The sequence below is a fragment of the Ahaetulla prasina genome, chromosome 6 (assembly GCF_028640845.1).
Source record: "Ahaetulla prasina isolate Xishuangbanna chromosome 6, ASM2864084v1, whole genome shotgun sequence".
Lineage (NCBI taxonomy): Eukaryota > Metazoa > Chordata > Lepidosauria > Squamata > Colubridae > Ahaetulla > Ahaetulla prasina.
The window spans coordinates 34928098-34945996 of NC_080544.1; the positions used below are offsets into that span (position 1 = coordinate 34928098).

The following is a 17899-nucleotide window of genomic DNA, read 5'->3' on the forward strand; positions in this document are numbered from 1 at the left end:
TTTAAAAACCAGATTAATAGAGTGAGCTCTTATATTTTGAGTGCATGGATTTTATTAATTGAAGAACTTTTGTACATGCAAACATATGGAAATATAAAAAGGTGTAAAAACGATTGGGTCTCATTTTTTTAAAAATAAACCTGTTTATATGTGTATGCATTCAGTCATATACATATACACAGTATATATGTGTACACACACACAAAGACATATCTATTCATCTTGACTACTTCTGCTTTCTTCCCCTTCTCTATTGCCTATATACAAACAGAGAAATAGAGGAGACAGAATAAAATAAGATAATGTTGATAACACCATCCCAGTGACAATTAAACTTCGGCAATTTAGACTGTAGTCCAGTAAATTCCCTGAATCCTATTACTTACTACGTTTAAATATACCAACACAGTAGTGAATTCTGTTCAATACCTTAGACAGAAAAAAATATCATTGCCTGATAGAATAATTTAGTGATGATAATATAGTACCTCTAATTCTTCTAGTATAGGTAATCCTCAACTTACAATCACAATTGACCCCAAATTTCTGTTCCTAAGGGAGACAGTTGTTAAGTGAGTTTTGCCCCATTTTACAACCTTTTTTATAAAATGATTGCAGTTAAGTGAATCACTGCAGTTGTTAAATTAGTAACACGGTTGTTAAGTAAATCTGGCTTCCCCATCATGCTTGTGAGAAGATTGCAAAAAGTGATCACAATATCACAGTGATAAATATGTGTCAATTGCCAACATCTGAATTTTGATCACATGACTGTTGGGATTCTGCAAGTTATATGTGTGAAAAATGGTGATTAGGCTTTTTTCCATGCCGTTGTAACTTTGAATAGTCACTAAATGAATGGTTGTAAGTCAAGGACTACCTGTATAATAACAACAAAGAATCTGGATCAAAATAGTTTAAATTGATTTACAGTCCTAATTAGTAATTTCTCCATAGGACAGTGAATATAAAGTATTTTTTATTTTTCTGGTGTTACTTTTATTCATATTGAACCAGTTTAGATAGCAGGACTGTTTTTCCATAGCTAGAGCTACATCTACATTACATATGAGCAGTATACTAGCATTAGTCAGTAGTCCTCAGGTTCATTGACAGGTTCTTTTTCTGCTGCATTTTTTTAAAAAGACAAAAAAACTAGACAGATACAAGACAAGACAAAGAAGTTAACACAGAGTAAAAAAAAAATTAAGAAATTTGATTCCAAATAGGGTTTTGTTTTGAAATATTTTGAAATATATAAAGTGCAAAATTTAGTGAAACATCTTGCTTTGATGTACAAGTAGTGCTTCAAATACACAGTGACTTTTTCCAGTATTTTGGAAGTGTTTCCAACAGATATTTAGGGTAGCTGGCAGGCACATCTGCTTTTGCCTTTGACACGTTCAGGGTTGGAATAGCTCTTTTATCAAGTTCAAAACACCTCAAAAATGCTCAAAACAGTTCGTTTATGATTTATGATCTATGACATCCCTTTGTTGTTGTATATGTACACACCAAGAGCTTATGCACTGGAGACAAATTCCTTGGTTGTCCAATCACACTTGGCCAATAAAAAATTATATTCTAATCACTGCAGTTTTGAAATGAATCACATGATCATTAAGCAAATCTGGGTTCCCCCATTGATTTAGCTTGTCGGAAGCTGGCTGGGAAGGTTATAATTGGTGATCACATGACCTGGGATGCTACAACCATCATAAATACATGCCGGTTGTCAAGTGCCCAAATTTTGATCACTGACTCTGGGGATGCAATGATGGTTACAAGTGTGAAGAACTGTTTTAAGTCACTTTTTTCATGTTGCTATAACTTCAAACAGTCACTAAATGAATGGTTGTAAGTGAATGACTTTCTGTTCTTTAAAAAATCAGAACCATTAAGGAAAATTAGTTTTATCATTCATTTTTATTTCTGATGAATCTTAATTATTCTTTTGTTATAGATGAAATCACTGCTAGCTTTCGTAGGTTTGGACCTCTTGTGGTGGACTGGCCTCACAAAGCTGAAAGCAAGTCATATTTTCCACCTAAAGGTAATTATATCAGTTTTGTGAAGCAGGAAAATGTTCTTCTCCATGTATAAGTACATTTCTAAATGCATTGTTCAGTGTTTGAAATATTGCCTTCATCTTCTTTGTCATCTATAACTTTTGTTATCTATTTCTGTTCTAAGGTTGAATATGCCATTGCATGTCTGCAGTGAAATTCTAGCCATAATCATACTGTGTTTTCTGTGGTTTTATAACCATTTTTCTGGATATCCTGCAACACAGGGGTTATTTGAATCTTTTGTATAATAACTATCCAGACTGGGTGGGTAATTTCACATAAAGATATTGGTATTATTCATGATAGGACAATCAATACCACACTTTTTAATCATAATAAGTACCATTTTCCTAAAATTGCATATACTAGTATGTAAGTACAATTTTGACTTGTTCTTCACTATTGTAGAAACAGTGTGATCAGAGCACAGAGTGTAGGATACAAATGTTTTTGTACCTTTTTAAAATATCCAAACATTTCCTTTTCAGAATAATGTCAAAATAATTGTCAAAAACTTGGTTCATAATAATTACTGTTAAAAACAACTGCATTTATCCCAGTAACTTTTTAATGTTTAGAGCACTCTTTAAAATTTTCTTTGCAAATGCTAGTGCATTTACTTGTGATGAAGAATGAAGTATATCTTTCAATAAGTGTAAAATATCTATGAATGAGAAAGTTAAAACTACCTTGATTATTTAAATGAAGCTATTAATATATTAACCTATAATTTTTTTTTTGTAGTACGCTTTTTATTTTTATTTTATCAGAGGCCTAATATGCATTCAGTTTCTAATTAACCACCTGATTACTAATTATCTGTGGATTAGTTTCAGTATTGTCTTTTCATTAACAGTTTAGCCTTTTCAGTTTGTGCTAAAGATTATAATCTGACAGAGATTCTGCTCAAATGCTAGGAAGAGTAGATAGCCAGCAATTTCTGTATTCCCCAAAACACTATGAAATCTTCCTCATTTTTATCTTTTAGAAGCAAAGGAACATACAAGAATAATGAGGGAATATTTTTCACTCATAGCAGCAGCATTTCATAAGTTTTTCCAACATATTAAAATTTTATCACATTTCACTTCTATATGCAAAGTGGAATTTCTGTGCTTTGGTGAAGAATCATTTTAGTGCAATGTTTCTTTCTGCTTATAGCATTACTGAATTTCTTCATACCATCTAATATAATCTAACTTCTTTAGGACTGGAGAACTCCAATAAAGAATTACTGAGTTCTCAAGGCATCCTGCATTTTGGAAGATTAAATCAGTGCTCTCTTGTGTTTATTAAAAACATTCTTGAGTGAAATATATTTTAGCAGGAGACAAGGATATAGGCTTTTCTATTTTTTGCCAGGGCACTAATATGAGAAACAGCTTTCAAAGTGCCTGCCAGTTGCCCATGAATGTCTGCCTGAAAGTGATAAACACTTTGTCACAACTGTTCCAGATTATTTATAACTGACTTCTGAGCTGTCAGAATTTTAGCAGACACCTTACAGCATAATGATTAGAAACTCGGTTAGAATTCCCAGAATTGCAAGATCTCAGCATTAGATGGGAGATTGCCTCAACTAAAAAGTCCACTATATAATACCTCAGTAAAGTTCTCAGTGCTAGGTGTCCATATTTAAAGTTCATAAAATAAACACTAGAAACATGTCTCCACAATTGAGCCTGGAATTTTCATTGTAATTCATTATAGTCATTAAGTGGGTCACCACATTTCCTGACTTTGATTTTACGACTGTTTTTACAATGGCCATAGAAGGAGTCACCACAATCACTAAGCAAATCATGTGGTCATTAAGTGAATCATATTAAGCAAACCCACTCTGCGAAATGGGCTTTTTTTTTTTGCAAAAAATGATGAAAACTGGCAAAAAATCATGTGACTACAGGATGCTGCAGCCTGCTATAAATTCAGACCGGTTGCCAAACACTTGAAATGAGATTATGTGACTGGTGAGGTGGGGGAGGATGGCAGTTTTAACTTCAAGGATGAGTCATAAGTAACTTTTTGGGATTTGTCGTAACGGTATTAAAGTCACTGGTTGTTAAGTGAGGATTATCTATATATGATTCATAATTTTTTCTCTTTTGGGTAGTTCTGTGTTTGAAAACAAAATGTCTCTATCCTTCAGTGCAATAAAGTAGTTCATTTCTTTAAAACAAGGCATTCAGCAGTTATATTTGACGAAAATTCCAACTAACTTGAAGCCAGATGGTAACTGCAAAAAACTAAAGCTCTGGTGTATTCTGGTGTTTCTTCCCTTATTCTTTGGCTTCTTATGCACCTAAATTGCATCCGTTCCTTGTAGCAATATATACAGTAGCTGCCAAATAAAAATATTGCCTGCATTACTGTAGTAATCAAATCTCTGCTTCCTTTGCATGTTTCACATTCTTATGGGAGGTATATAATTAGAAGGCTATTAGGTTGCTGGATGCTATAAGAATGCTGATGTTTTTCCTAATCTATTGAAACAATTAACATCTTCTGATTTTTCCAGGGATCTCCAGATGCTCAAATTTTAACCTTTAGTCCCCAAATAACCTCCTGTTTGTTAATCCATCACATTTATTGATATGACCCTTGGGATATTGTTAATTGTGCATGATCCCAAATAATTCATCAGGCTTTCCTACTTTTTTTGGATATTTAACCAGCAGATTATAGTGCTAGTTAATTATTATAAATTCATAACTTGCATTAATTAGGTATGTTGTTTATTCCGTTAAATATGTTTTTTGTAATTTCTATTATTCTAGTGATTGTTTAGTTCACAGAATATCTTTTCTATTATTATGTAAATATTATGTTACTAAAAAAATCACAAGTGAAATATATATAAATACATTCTTAAAGGAAAATCAATTCTGTCCAATCTCATAATCATAGCTTATAATGTACAATTATAAATAGAACATTGGAATGCTATGAATTATATAAATGGTTGCACACAGATGACTTTTTAAAACTAAAGCTAAACCAAAACATAAATAAGAGAGATGAACAAGAAATAAAGAAAACACAGAACCACCCAATTATTAATTTGGTTCAGTTGTCTCTAATAAGAAAATATTTGATACATAGATAATTGTAAAGCCTACTATTATGAAGTGAATAGTTTAAAAACTCTAAGCTAGAAAAACTATCCTAGAATACCAAAGGGGTTGGCTATAATTTTTATATATCTTCCTTGAGTAATTGAAAAAATAATTAAGTAGCAGATGAGCAGAGAACAAATATTGTCCCTGTCTTTGAAAATATGAAAAAAAAAAGATCCAGCAATCTATAGATCATTCAATCTTATATAGATACCTTTACAAAATCCTAGAACGATTAATAAACACATTCATATATAAAAACCCTGAAAATAATGCAATAAATATATGCAGTCAGCATGAATTTGCCAAAAACAGGTCTTACCAGATTAACCTTATTTAATTATTGGTTGGACAATTTTTCTTAATTATAGGAATGCTATAGACATGCTATATGTTGATTTCAATTAAATATTTGATACCTCATGATTGCTTATTGGCAGAGTAGTCATAAGTGAATTGTAAAAACATGAAAAAATAACTACATGTAGTCCTTGTTTAGTAACCAGTTAAACTGCCTCATTTAGCAACTGTTCATAGTTATAGTGGTGATAAAAAAGTAAAATTATGATCATTCCTTGTATTTTCCATCTTTGCAGTTCTATAAAGTGAAGATAAGCTGAAGTAAGATCATAAACACAGTTGTGTTTTCACTTAGCAACCGCTTCCTTAACCACTAAATTCCAGTCCCAGTTGTGTTTGCTAAACAAGGACTACCTGTAATGTTATGGTTTGGGGTCAAGGATATTGTGTTTTTGAAGACATTTTGAAAATACTGTGTTATTTTACAACCTTCATGTTATATCTGTGGTTAGTTTGTGGTGTTTTTTTTATAATTTATATTTACTAACTTTATTATTTTTCTCCAAGGTTATGCTTTTCTGCTGTTCCAGGAAGAAAGCTCTGTTCAAGCTCTGATAGATGCCTGTCTAGAAGAAGATGGTAAACTTTATTTATGTGTATCAAGTCCCACTATTAAGGATAAACCAGTAAGTAAAATTATAATGTTGTCATTTCTTTCAATAATTGAAACAAAATGTTCTGAAAAGGAGTTGCCTGTTCAGTTTGATGAGGGCAGTTTTAGGACTATAATCCTGAGTTTGTTTAATCTTCTTAAGGTAGTACTAGTCATCTATGTATTCAAATATAATCATTGCATCCATTATACTGTCTGGGAATCCTAAAACACTCTGTCCTGGTCTTTAGCATGTGTTTAAAAATTCTTCATCTAACAAAACAGCTGTAATTAAGATGCAAGAAGACAAAAAAATTACCTCAGTGCTGATTTTGCTTATTCAACATATCTAAACTCATTATGATCAGAGTCAGTAAGCATTGCAACATTCTGCTGACTTAAGCTTTAAATTATGTTACTTTCCCCACAAGAGAATTGGGGAGATACCATATATTTGGATTGTTTAATCTGTCATACAGAATGATGATTAAAATTTTATTGTTTTCCTTGAGCAAATAAATAAGAATATAAACATACAGACATAACAAACAAGCAAATAACTAACACAATTTCTCTCTTTCTTTCTCTCTCTCTTTCTCTTTCTCATATATATACACACACACACTGTGTGTCTGTGTGTGTGTGTGAAAGAGAGAGAGCAATGTACTTCATAATATGCAATGATCTGGAATCATAATAACTAGCATAGAAGTATCAAATAGCATGATCTTGCCTGTATCATATTACATTCAGTTGAGTAATAGGAATAGCAGTAATAATATTCCATATATATATATGGAATTGACCAGTAAATAAACATATGGCTTATATGCTGCTCAGTTCAAAAAGGTTGGCTTACAATAATGCAAATATAAAATATTGGGCTATTTACTAAAAAGAGTCAGTGAAAACAGAGTGATTGTCTCAAATAACACAAAATAACTTGACTCACTGTTTCAGATTTATCAGTTCCATGTGAACCTTCCCCCTATATTGTTACTGAGGGGAGAGTGTAAAAATTCTACATAGAATGATATTTTAAAAGAGTAAATAAAATGGTATTAGCTGTGGATATCCAACATCTCGTTATTTCATATATAAGATTTATCAGATTTTTGAAAATGTTCAGTACAAAATATTCAAGAGCTTATTTATTTATTTATTTATTTTTCATATTTTTATACCGCCATTCTTTGAAGACTCAGGGCGGTTTACAGCCAAGGTAAAATAAACACATCGCATACATTAAAAGCAATTTTAAAAATCTAATTCAAATAGGCCAATAAATTTTAAAACTCCAAAATGAGATTGTTTAAAACCTTTATAAAAACCACCCATGTTAAAATTGCAATTAGGCCAACCCTGCCCGATGAAATAAGAAAGTCTTGAGCTCGCGCTTAAAGGTCCGGAGGTCAGGGAGTTGGCGTAGCCCCAAAGGTAGCTCATTCCACAGGGTAGGAGCCCCCACCGAGAAGGCCCTCCCCCTGGGGTCCGCCAGCCAACATTGTTTGACTGACGGCACCCTGAGGAGGCCCTCCCTGTGAGAGCGCACAGGTCGATGGGAAGCTGTTTGTGGCAGTAGGCAGTAGACGGTCCCGTAAATATCCCGGTCTCAAGCCATGGAAGCGCTTTAAAGATGATAACCAACACCTTGAATTGCACCCAGAAGACCACCGGTAACCAGTGCAGCTTGCGCAGGAGAGGTGTTATATGGGAGCTACGGGACGCTCCCTCTATCCCCCGCGCAGCCGCATTCTGGACCAGTTGAAGCCTCCTGGTGCTCTTCAAGGAGAGCCCCATGTAGAGAGCATTGCAGTAGTCCAGGCGGGAGGTAATGAGGGCATGAGTGACCGTGCATAAAGAGTTCCGGTCCAGGAAGGGACGCAACTGGTGAATCAGGCGAACCTGATAAAAAGCTCCCCTGGCGACGGCCGTCAAATGCTCTTCTAATGACAGCCGTACATCTAGGAGAACACCCAAGTTGCGCACCATCTCCCTGGGGGCCAATGACTCGCCCCCCACAGTCAGTGATGGAACTAGCTGACTGTACCGGGACGCTGGTATCCAAAGCCACTCAGTCTTGGATGGGTTGAGTTGGAGTCTGTTCCTCCCCATCCAGACCCATACGGCCTCAAGGCACCGGGACATCACTTCAATGGCTTCATTGGGGTGGTTCGGGGTGGAAATATATAGCTGAGTGTCATCAGCATAAAGATGACAACTTACCCCAAAACCACGGATGATCTCCCCCAGCAGCTTCATATAGATGTTGAACAGAAGAGGCGAGAGAACCGACCCTTGTGGCACCTCACAATCTTGCGGCCGATCTCTGCCCTCCTGCCAACACCGTCTGCAAACAGTCGGAGAGATAGGAGGAGAACAACCAAAAAACGGTGCCCCCCACTCCCAAACCCCCCAACTGCCACAGCAAGATACCATAGTCGATGGTGTCAAAAGCCACTGATAGATCTAATAGGACCAGGACAGAGGAGCAACCCCTGTCCCGAGCCCTCCAGAGATCATCTAACAATGCGACCAAAGTCATCTCCGTGCTGTACCCAGGTCTGAAGCTGGACTGGAATGGGTCCAAATAGACAGTTTCCTCCAGGTACCGGGGAAGCTGCCATGCCACCACACTCTCAACAACCTTCGCCACAAAACGAAGGTTGGAGACAGGACGATAATTAGCTAACACAGCTGGGTCCAGGGAAGGCTTCTTGAGGAGAGGCCTCACCACCGCCTCTTTCAAGGTGGTTGGGAAGACACCCTCCGCCAAAGAAGCGTTAATAATTCCCAGAAGCCAGCCTCGTGTAACCTCCTGAGTGGCCAGTACCAACCAGGAGGGACACGGGTCCAATAAACATGTGGTCGCATTCAGCCTCCCCAGTATCCTGTCCATGTCCTCGGGACCCACAGAGTCAAACTCCCCCCAAATAATATTCTCAAGAACTGCCTCCGTCGTCCCACCTGAATCTACCCAATCAGCGTCCAGTCCGTCTCGGATCTGAGCGACTTTATCGTGCAGATATAATCCAAAATCCTCAGCACGTCCTTGCAAGGGGTCCTCCCGAGCTCCCTGAGACAAAAGGGAGCGGATCACCCTAAACAAGGCGGCTGGGTGGTTATCTGCTGACGCGATAAGAGTGGCAAAGTATTCATGCTTTGCCGCTCCAATCGCCACTAGATAGGTCTGAATATATGACCTTACTAGTGTTCGGTCGGATTCGGAACGGCTGGCCCTTATCTAAATTCAGATAGCTAACTGCTTAAGTGAACAAACTAAATGCTTCCCATTCAGATAGATCACTTAGCCGAAGCAAATAAATGCATTCGCTTTTCACCCAACTTGCCTTTTGCTTTCAAAATGTTATTAAGTAGCAAAAACTATATTTTTGATTGCAGAGGATATTATTTGAACATCCTCTGTCTTTCAAGGGTTGGATCATAAAGAGTTTTTACATTTCCCTCCCCCCCAAGTAAGTAAATAAATTACTTTTTAAAATTATTTAAAAAGTCTTCTTGTTATTGAAAGGAATTTAACATGTGGTATTAAGTGGAGGTAGAGGCAGTTGTTCAAAAAATATAAACCCCTTTATATAAAATGAAATTAGGAATGTGTTACAGAAATCCTGGTTTCTTTCTATCTTATAGTACTTCTTAAGGAAGGACATTTTAAAGAAAATATTTATCTTAATATATTATCTATTGAAATCATAACAGGCATTTAGTTCAGGGTTGTGCATGTTTAATTTGAGAAGCATGAAAAGGGGAAGAACTGCTTTATCCCTTTCCTGTTTACAAGTTCATCAGCAACCAAAATCTTTATGCTTATGGCAGCTGAGTAGATGCTTATCTGCTTATCCTTCCTTCCTTCCTTCCTTCCTTCCTTCCTTCCTTCCTTCCTTCCTTCCTCCCTCCCTCCCTCCCTCCCTCCCACCCACCCACCCACCTACCTTACCTTACCTTACCTTACCTTACTTTACCTCACCTCACTTACCTTTCTACCTAGTCAGTTCAAGGGAGGTGGAACATAGCAAGCTGAATTGGTCCCGAGACTGGGAGGAGTGTAACAGAGAGGCAGGCTCAAGTGGACAATGACGCAGTAAGGATATGAAAAAACAAACTATAGCTACCTGCTACATCGTCTTGCCCCAAAGACACAAGCCAATAGGGTTTTCAGATGGGCAATTGTATATTAGCCAGACAGTAGATCCAGTTTGACGGGGTTTTTGAAAAGACAGATGGAGTCTGTAATGTAGTGTAGTGTAGTGTTAGCAAATGAGTTGATTGGATCAACACATTCTCCTAGGCAGGATTTTATTTTAAGTTGATTTTTTAAAAATCCAATATGTTTTATTTTTAATTTTTAGTTCAGATTCTGTCTCTATTCCAGTTTGAATATATAGATTTAGCATCACATTTTGCAGGAATCTATATGCAATTTAGGGATACAACTGGCCCTCCGGTCCCATAAACCAACCCTATTAGATTGTCTAGTATCATTTATTCTGGAATAAGATCCTACATGCATATTCAGGAAGTCCTTGCTTACTAACCATTCATTCAGCAACCATTTGAAGTTACAACAGGACTGAATAAAGAGATGTACAACTCGTCCTCTAAGATGGCATTGGCATACATTTAGATAGTTGCAGCATCTCATGGTCCCATGATCACAATTTGCAACCTTTACAACCAGCTCCTCACAAGCAGAGTCACTGGGGAAGCAGGAAGGTGTAAGCCATGCTTACATGATGTCAAATTAAGGGCCGGATAGCTCAGGCTGGTACAGCCTGTTATTAAGAACACAAAGCCTGCAATTACTGCAGGTTCAAGCCCGGCCCAAGGTTGACTCAGCCTTCCATCCTTTATAAGATAGGTAAAATGAGGACCCAGATTGTTGGGGGGGCAATAAGTTGACTTTGTAAAAATATACAAATAGAATGAGACTATTGCCTTATACACTGTAAGCCGCCCTGAGTCTTCGGAGAAGGGCGGGGTATAAATGTAAACAAACAAACAAACAAAAAAATTAATGGCCCATGGTGATTTTCTTAATGACTGCAGATGGAAGTCCCAAATAGTCATGGTTATGCGATTTTTCATTTTACAACTACATCACTTAATGTCAGAGTCGACAGTCCAGTTGTGGCCAGTAAAATATGTAAATCATTTTATGTGGATATTTTTGCATTTAAGATTTGATTGCTTCCTAGATTGTAATAGCAAAAATGGATACTGTAAGGAAAGGTTATTAATTATAGGAACTGAACAATTATGTAAACTACAAAATAGACTGGACTTTATTCTCATATGAAAGGAAAAATTGAGTGAGTCAAGATTGAAAGGATAGAAAAAATTTTCTGTGATATAAACTAAGTTGTTGAGTACTTTGTTAAGACGTATGTCAAATAGTTTATGAACTGTCGTATTCTTTGTTCTGCACCTGAATCTGAAGTTGTGTGTTTTTCATCAAAATTGTTCATGTTGCAACAGCAAAATCTTCACATCTTCATTTTTGCAGATGCTTTACTATTCTATTCTGTTCTGTATTTATCAACTATTCATCATAGGTATATTGGATGCTTCATATTTGATCTAAGTTGTATTAATATTATAGATTCTCTATGTTGCTTTGGTATCTCAAAGAATAAGTTTACACATTTTGTGGGCATCCTAAATAAATAAAATAGTAAGCGGCATGTCTTTCTGCTTATCTTAATATTCTATGTTGCTATGCCATTCAGAAGTGAACCTCTTAACACTAATTTTTCCTACTTGCAAAACAAGTAGGAATTTTATGATTGGCAGACATTACTGTAAAAGTAAGATTAAAGAGATTCCAGGATGGTCTATAGAAATTTATCATTTTCTATGGTAGACAACCAATGTATGAGAGTAATCTTGCTATATTGGCAAAGGCTAATGTGTATTTGGTGTTCCTTAGTTAATATAGTCATGAAACAAGGTCAAGCCACAGTATAGATGTTATTAATGGTTTTACTTCACGTTTTCAGGGAAAACATATTGTGTAAAGAGGACTTCTAAAACATTCAGCCCATGAGTTGATTTTGATACATATAGATAGTTAAAACACTGCATAAAAGTTGTTGGTCTTAGATTAATTTTCAAAAGGCAGATTAAAAGGAAGTTGATCTTTGGAATATTTCAGGTACAAATTCGACCTTGGAATTTAAGCGACAGCGACTTTGTAATGGATGGTTCTCAACCTTTAGACCCCAGAAAAACTATTTTTGTGGGAGGAGTTCCACGACCCCTCCGAGCTGGTGAGTAAAAGTATAAAAAGCCAGCTGACTGTGAAAAACTGCTTGAAGCTTGATAAAATAATCTGCCTAGTTTTATTTAGGGTATTTCAAATGAGTGAGTTCTACTTCTCTTCTTTTTGTGTATTTTCTATTTTAAATTGCAATTGAATGGAGCCAACTTGGTAATCTCACAAGTGATTTTTGCTTAATACTCTTCTCTCTCACTCTCCTATATTTCAAATTTTCTTCAGGATGATTGGGAGAGCTTTTCAAGCAGCTATTACCAGGGGTTGAAGCTCAGGAGAGAAAATAAGTGAACATTGCAATCCTACCTTTTTATCCTTATAGGATAAAATAATAGGATATTATTTTATTTTATCCTTATAGGATAAAAAATGATTTTGGTTTTTTTTCACCAAAGGAGTCCTTCCAGTTACCATAGGCAATTATGTTAAATTCAAGAGGGAGTATTTTTTTAAAAAACCCTGAAAGCACCGTCATTTCAAGTGAAGAATGGCTATTTTCATAAAAGTACCACTAATCCCTTTTGTTTGTCATGATGAGTTTTCAACTTGAAAGTAATTTTCTTAAACTGGTGAAGTTGAGAGAACTGTGTGAGTCTCAAAGACTCTTCTCTGGGGTAAAGTAATAAATTTGAGTATAAAAATGATATGGAGAAGCATTTGAATAATCCTTTAGGGTTTTTTTTAAATGAAAGAGAAACAGTTACCACAGTCCTCATAACATATAGTTAATATTTAAAGTCTTTCTCTGGAAATATCAAATTATTTTAAATAAAAATCCTGATAATTCTTGGTACATATTTGAGTATTCAGTTCAAATTTACAAAGTGCAAGTTCTTTAGTATATGTCTCGGATCCCCAAATTTTTTGGACTGATGGGTTCATTTAGAATTTTGACATATATTCACAAAATGACTTCTGAGGGAAGGGATTTCCCGTTTACAAAATGCCTGCCAGGGGATATAACAGGTTCAGCAGCATCTATAAAAGTCCCAAAGACACCAAAATAATACATGTATTATGAAATCATTGTACAAGTGATGAGAGTATATAATTGTCCCATGATGTCTTGTATAAGAATGTAAATTGTCATTTGCATAATGACATAAACAAATATTCCTCACTTTTTCAGATGCCTATGGACAAATTCCATAGTACATAGTACAAAGTACATATTTCACTTACTAGCTTGTATTCTTTCTTATTTGGGTCCTCTTTCTTGTACTGCTTAGCATTTTAGATAGTTTATAAGAGACATTTGGTGGTCCCAGAGACATTCTTGGGAATAAAGATCACATTGGAGTTTGGCATTTTTTAAAAATAGCCTTTTAAAAAAGGTACGACTATGCCTATGCTACCGTACATATTGCAGACTTCGTAAGCATCTAGAATAAAAAGGCCAGTTTTTTTATTCCATATAGAATGTTACCGGTAAGAATATACCTAATTGGATTTCAATCTATTTGCTCTTGATTAATCAGGTTCAATCCAGATTAATATAGTTAGCAATCATTGAGTATAATCTATTGACCAATATTGACATGCATATTTTATCATCTTGGTTCACTAATGGGATAAGTGTATATCAGGAAATACCTGTATGTTACCTCCTGTCTATGGGAATGACTACAGATATTTCTCCCTTATCCACCACTCATTCAGTGACCATTCAGAGTTTACAAGCATATTAAACAAAGAGACTATCTGTCCTCAAAGTTGTAGCCATTGCAACCTCTCTGTGATTTGCAATTTGGGCACTAGACAACTGGCGTGCAATTACAATGGTCATAGTGTCCCATTGTCATTTGTAATCTTCGTTAGAAAAGCTAACAAGAAGTCACAAGTCACTGTCCAGTAATGTTGTGCTTAATGGCCTGTGGTTATTCACTTAATAACCGTAGCTGGAACAGGTGAACTGACATTGTAAGTCTGCCATGGTTGCATGACTTTTACATTACGACCACATCACTTAGCAGTGGAATTGCCAGTCACAACTGTGGTCAGTAATTGAAAATTACCTCTACTGTTATTCTAAAAAAAGGTTGACCTGAGACTTCTTTCAAATGATTAGTTGCATCTATTTCTTTAGAGTATGTACTGTATACAACCATTACTACTATAAACTATTGACAAAATCACTGACATGTGATTTCTTTTAATATAATCCAGTACTAAAAACAACATGTTCCAAGAGAGAAACTTTTCCTTATACATTGGCTAATACTTTAGCTTTTGTCTCTATATTTGTAACATGTTTAATTAGTGGTCTTCTTTGCTATTTTATTTGTAACTGTTTCTTTTAAGTTTTGTCCATTGTCTAAATAATTTTAATAATGTTTAGATTAGTCCTTCTATATTGCTTTCTCAAATGTACCCTTAACTCTATTTTCTACTTTAAATTGGTCTTTTTAACCAAAGCTGATATCGAGATTGCTTTATTCTAGTTTCATTTGATTACTTAAAATCAACTCAAGATTTTTTTAAACATGGATTACTGATTTTGATGCATCTATTCTATTTTTATTAATATGGCATGTATTTCATAGTTTCAATTTTTAGTTCAAGCCATTTAGGGAGAGGTTTTTGGAAGTGGTGGTAATAATCTCCTCCTTTGGATATTTGGTATCCAAAGTATATTTGATATTTACATTAATTATCTCAATTAAACATACACTCCTGAAAAAATATATTGAAATACTACCTATGATTACTACTAATGATTGAAATTGCAGTGGTTTTTTTAGTTATAATAGTCTGCTGATAATGGCATTCTTTTCTTATGGCTAATCAAATTTTGATGTATGTTTGTCTCTTGTGTGATAGGTCAGAGGTGTTCTGTATTAGATTTCTTGGGGGTTTACTCCATGTTCTATTTGAGGAAGGTCTTTCTAACTCCTTTTGCCCCTCCCCATTGCTCTCAATGTTTTGTAGTTAATGGAAGACAATTGAGGGATATGCTTCCTAAGAAATAAGTAAAAAACAGTAGTAACAGTATAGAAGTGCCAGAGATTCTGAAGATTACATTTATGGCCATTTTACCATATTCCTGTTCTTTTATAGTTGAACTAGCTATGATTATGGATCGTTTGTATGGAGGAGTCTGCTATGCTGGCATTGATACAGACCCAGAGTTAAAGTACCCCAAAGGTGCTGGTAGAGTGGCTTTCTCCAATCAGCAGAGCTATATTGCTGCTATTAGTGCACGCTTTGTCCAGCTCCAGCACAATGACATCGATAAACGGGTAAGTGAAGCATCTTTGGTTGGCTTAACTCTGCAGACATGTTGCACAGCTGACTGGTGAAGTTGCACCATTTATTGATCTGTAATCCAGGATTACTCAATGTGGCTAAAAGTTGCTTTACAGAGGCCAAGACTATAATATAAATAGTACGTTTTTCAAAAATGCTTTAGAATAGGTAGGAGTACATGTTTTGATCATAGTGTCTAATATGTTTACAAGAAAAATAAAGCAGTATGAGAAAGGTAGAACTTCTAATAAAATATTAAAACTAATTATATTTTAACATGGAACATAAATATGCCTGATAGTTTTACAGATATTTCTCTTTTTTTGACTATTTGTTCAGCATTTCTTTGAACTTATGGTGGCAGTAAAAAATTAGTCTTACAACTGGTGCTCAAATTAGTGGCCATCATAGCACTTGGCAACTGCCATGCATTTATGATGGTCATAGTGTCCCACAGTCATGTGATTGTCTGTTGTAACCCTCACACCCAACTTCCAATAAGCAAAATCAATGGGGAAACTGGAAGAAGTCACAAGTTATGGTCGCATGACATTGTACTTAATGACCCACAGTGATTCGATTAAAAACCATAGCTGGAACTGATGTGATAAGTCAGTACAGTCCATGCTGTCACACAACTGCACCACTTAGCAAAAGAGTTGCCAATCCCAATTGTGGTCAGAAAGTGAGGAATATCTGTATAGACCTTTCCGTTCTAAATCTCTAGTGAGGTTAAACTTGAGAAAAAAGAGATGCTAAACATTCCTTGTAATAGGGAAAGAAATGACAGTAATATTTTAACAAGGATTAAATTAAAGGCAGAGTTTCTTTGGTAATTTACGTAACAAAAACCAAGCTGTCAGTTTTGGAAGACAATTTCGTTGGGGGTGTTCCTTGGAACCATGATACAAGCTACAAATACTGTGAAATATGGAAATTTAGCCGTGATCCTGAGCTCGAATTGCTGGAATCAATAGCTAGAATGTTAATACCAAGGGAATTGCTGCAGGATTGATAACAAGGAACTCTTGCCCATTATTCATTCTTCTTGTTCCCTGACCTGTAAGAGAAAATTGCAATAATATATGACCCTGATAACTCTCCTCTTTTCCATTTCTATGTGTTATTTATATTTTTATATCTTCTAAATGAAAAGCCTCCCTCTTTCACTCAATGGGCTGTCTTTATTTTAAAGCTAGGACATTCTGGCTCTCGTCTGCTTTGTGAGAGGTTGCACTAGAGTTGTACGGGGTTCTGCTCAATTCTGATGTGCAAGACTCATTCCCAAAAGTTCTTTATTTACTGACTGATTCTGTACCTGTCTCCTTTTACAGGTGGAAGTAAAGCCATACGTGCTTGATGATCAGATGTGTGATGAATGCCAGGGTACTCGCTGTGGCGGAAAATTTGCCCCATTCTTTTGTGCCAATGTTACCTGCTTGCAGTATTACTGTGAATACTGTTGGGCGAGCATTCATTCTCGGGCTGGACGAGAGTTCCACAAGCCACTCGTGAAGGAAGGAGGCGACCGGCCCCGCCACGTGCCCTTCCGTTGGAGCTGAGGCCCGGGCTGAAGGCCAGCAGTACTGGAGCCAACTGGATTGAAGGGGAAAGGAGTGCTGCCTCAGGGCTTTTGTGTTCTGGAAATCTGTGCATTCATCCTTGACTTTAATGAAGAGATGGGTCTTTTTATTATGATGATGGTTATGATTATAATGATGATTATGATGATGATTATGATTATTTACAGTCACATTACTGGATGCTATGTCCAGTATAATACAAGCCTAGCAGAGTGTAACTGTACTGATTTTGCACTTTGATTCACACAAACATCTGCTTGGTACCTTAATTTCTTAACTGAGACTTGTCACGGCTAACAATAAGTAGACTGCTATGGTCATCAGCCTCCACTAGGTTGGTGTATATGTGATTAAGATTTTTTTTTTAATTATGTACTTTTATTTTAAAACTGGAGCATGCACTTATTTTCAGAAACTTTGATTTGCCCCTAGCACATGATTTACCAAAGGTAACACTCACAAGTAGGTGGCAGATGTAGCAAAAATTTACAGTGGATATTCAGCAATCATTCAGAGTAGGAATAACCCTAAACAATATTTAGTTGCTCTCTATTTTTACTGATAAGGATGATACCTCATAAGCCGGATCACATTTTCTCCATCCCCACCTCCCTATCCCTTTTCTGTTTTGCTGAGGGTTT

The 17899-nt window shown here is 35.9% G+C and overlaps 1 protein-coding gene across 10 annotated transcripts in view; it reads left to right on the top strand.

The window, feature by feature from the left end:
• The window catches only part of CPEB3 (cytoplasmic polyadenylation element binding protein 3), a 93981-nt gene extending 76324 nt beyond the window's left edge, over positions 1-17657 (top strand). For all 10 annotated transcript variants that reach the window (XM_058187126.1, XM_058187125.1, XM_058187127.1 and 7 more), the window contains 5 exons: positions 1964-2053; positions 6053-6171; positions 12310-12424; positions 15487-15668; positions 17010-17657. In XM_058187126.1, coding sequence (XP_058043109.1) covers positions 1964-2053; positions 6053-6171; positions 12310-12424; positions 15487-15668; positions 17010-17237 — 734 coding nt within the window. In that variant the 3' untranslated portion in view covers positions 17238-17657. The remainder of the gene's footprint in view (positions 1-1963; positions 2054-6052; positions 6172-12309; positions 12425-15486; positions 15669-17009) is intronic.
• The last annotated feature ends 242 nt before the right edge of the window (positions 17658-17899 follow it).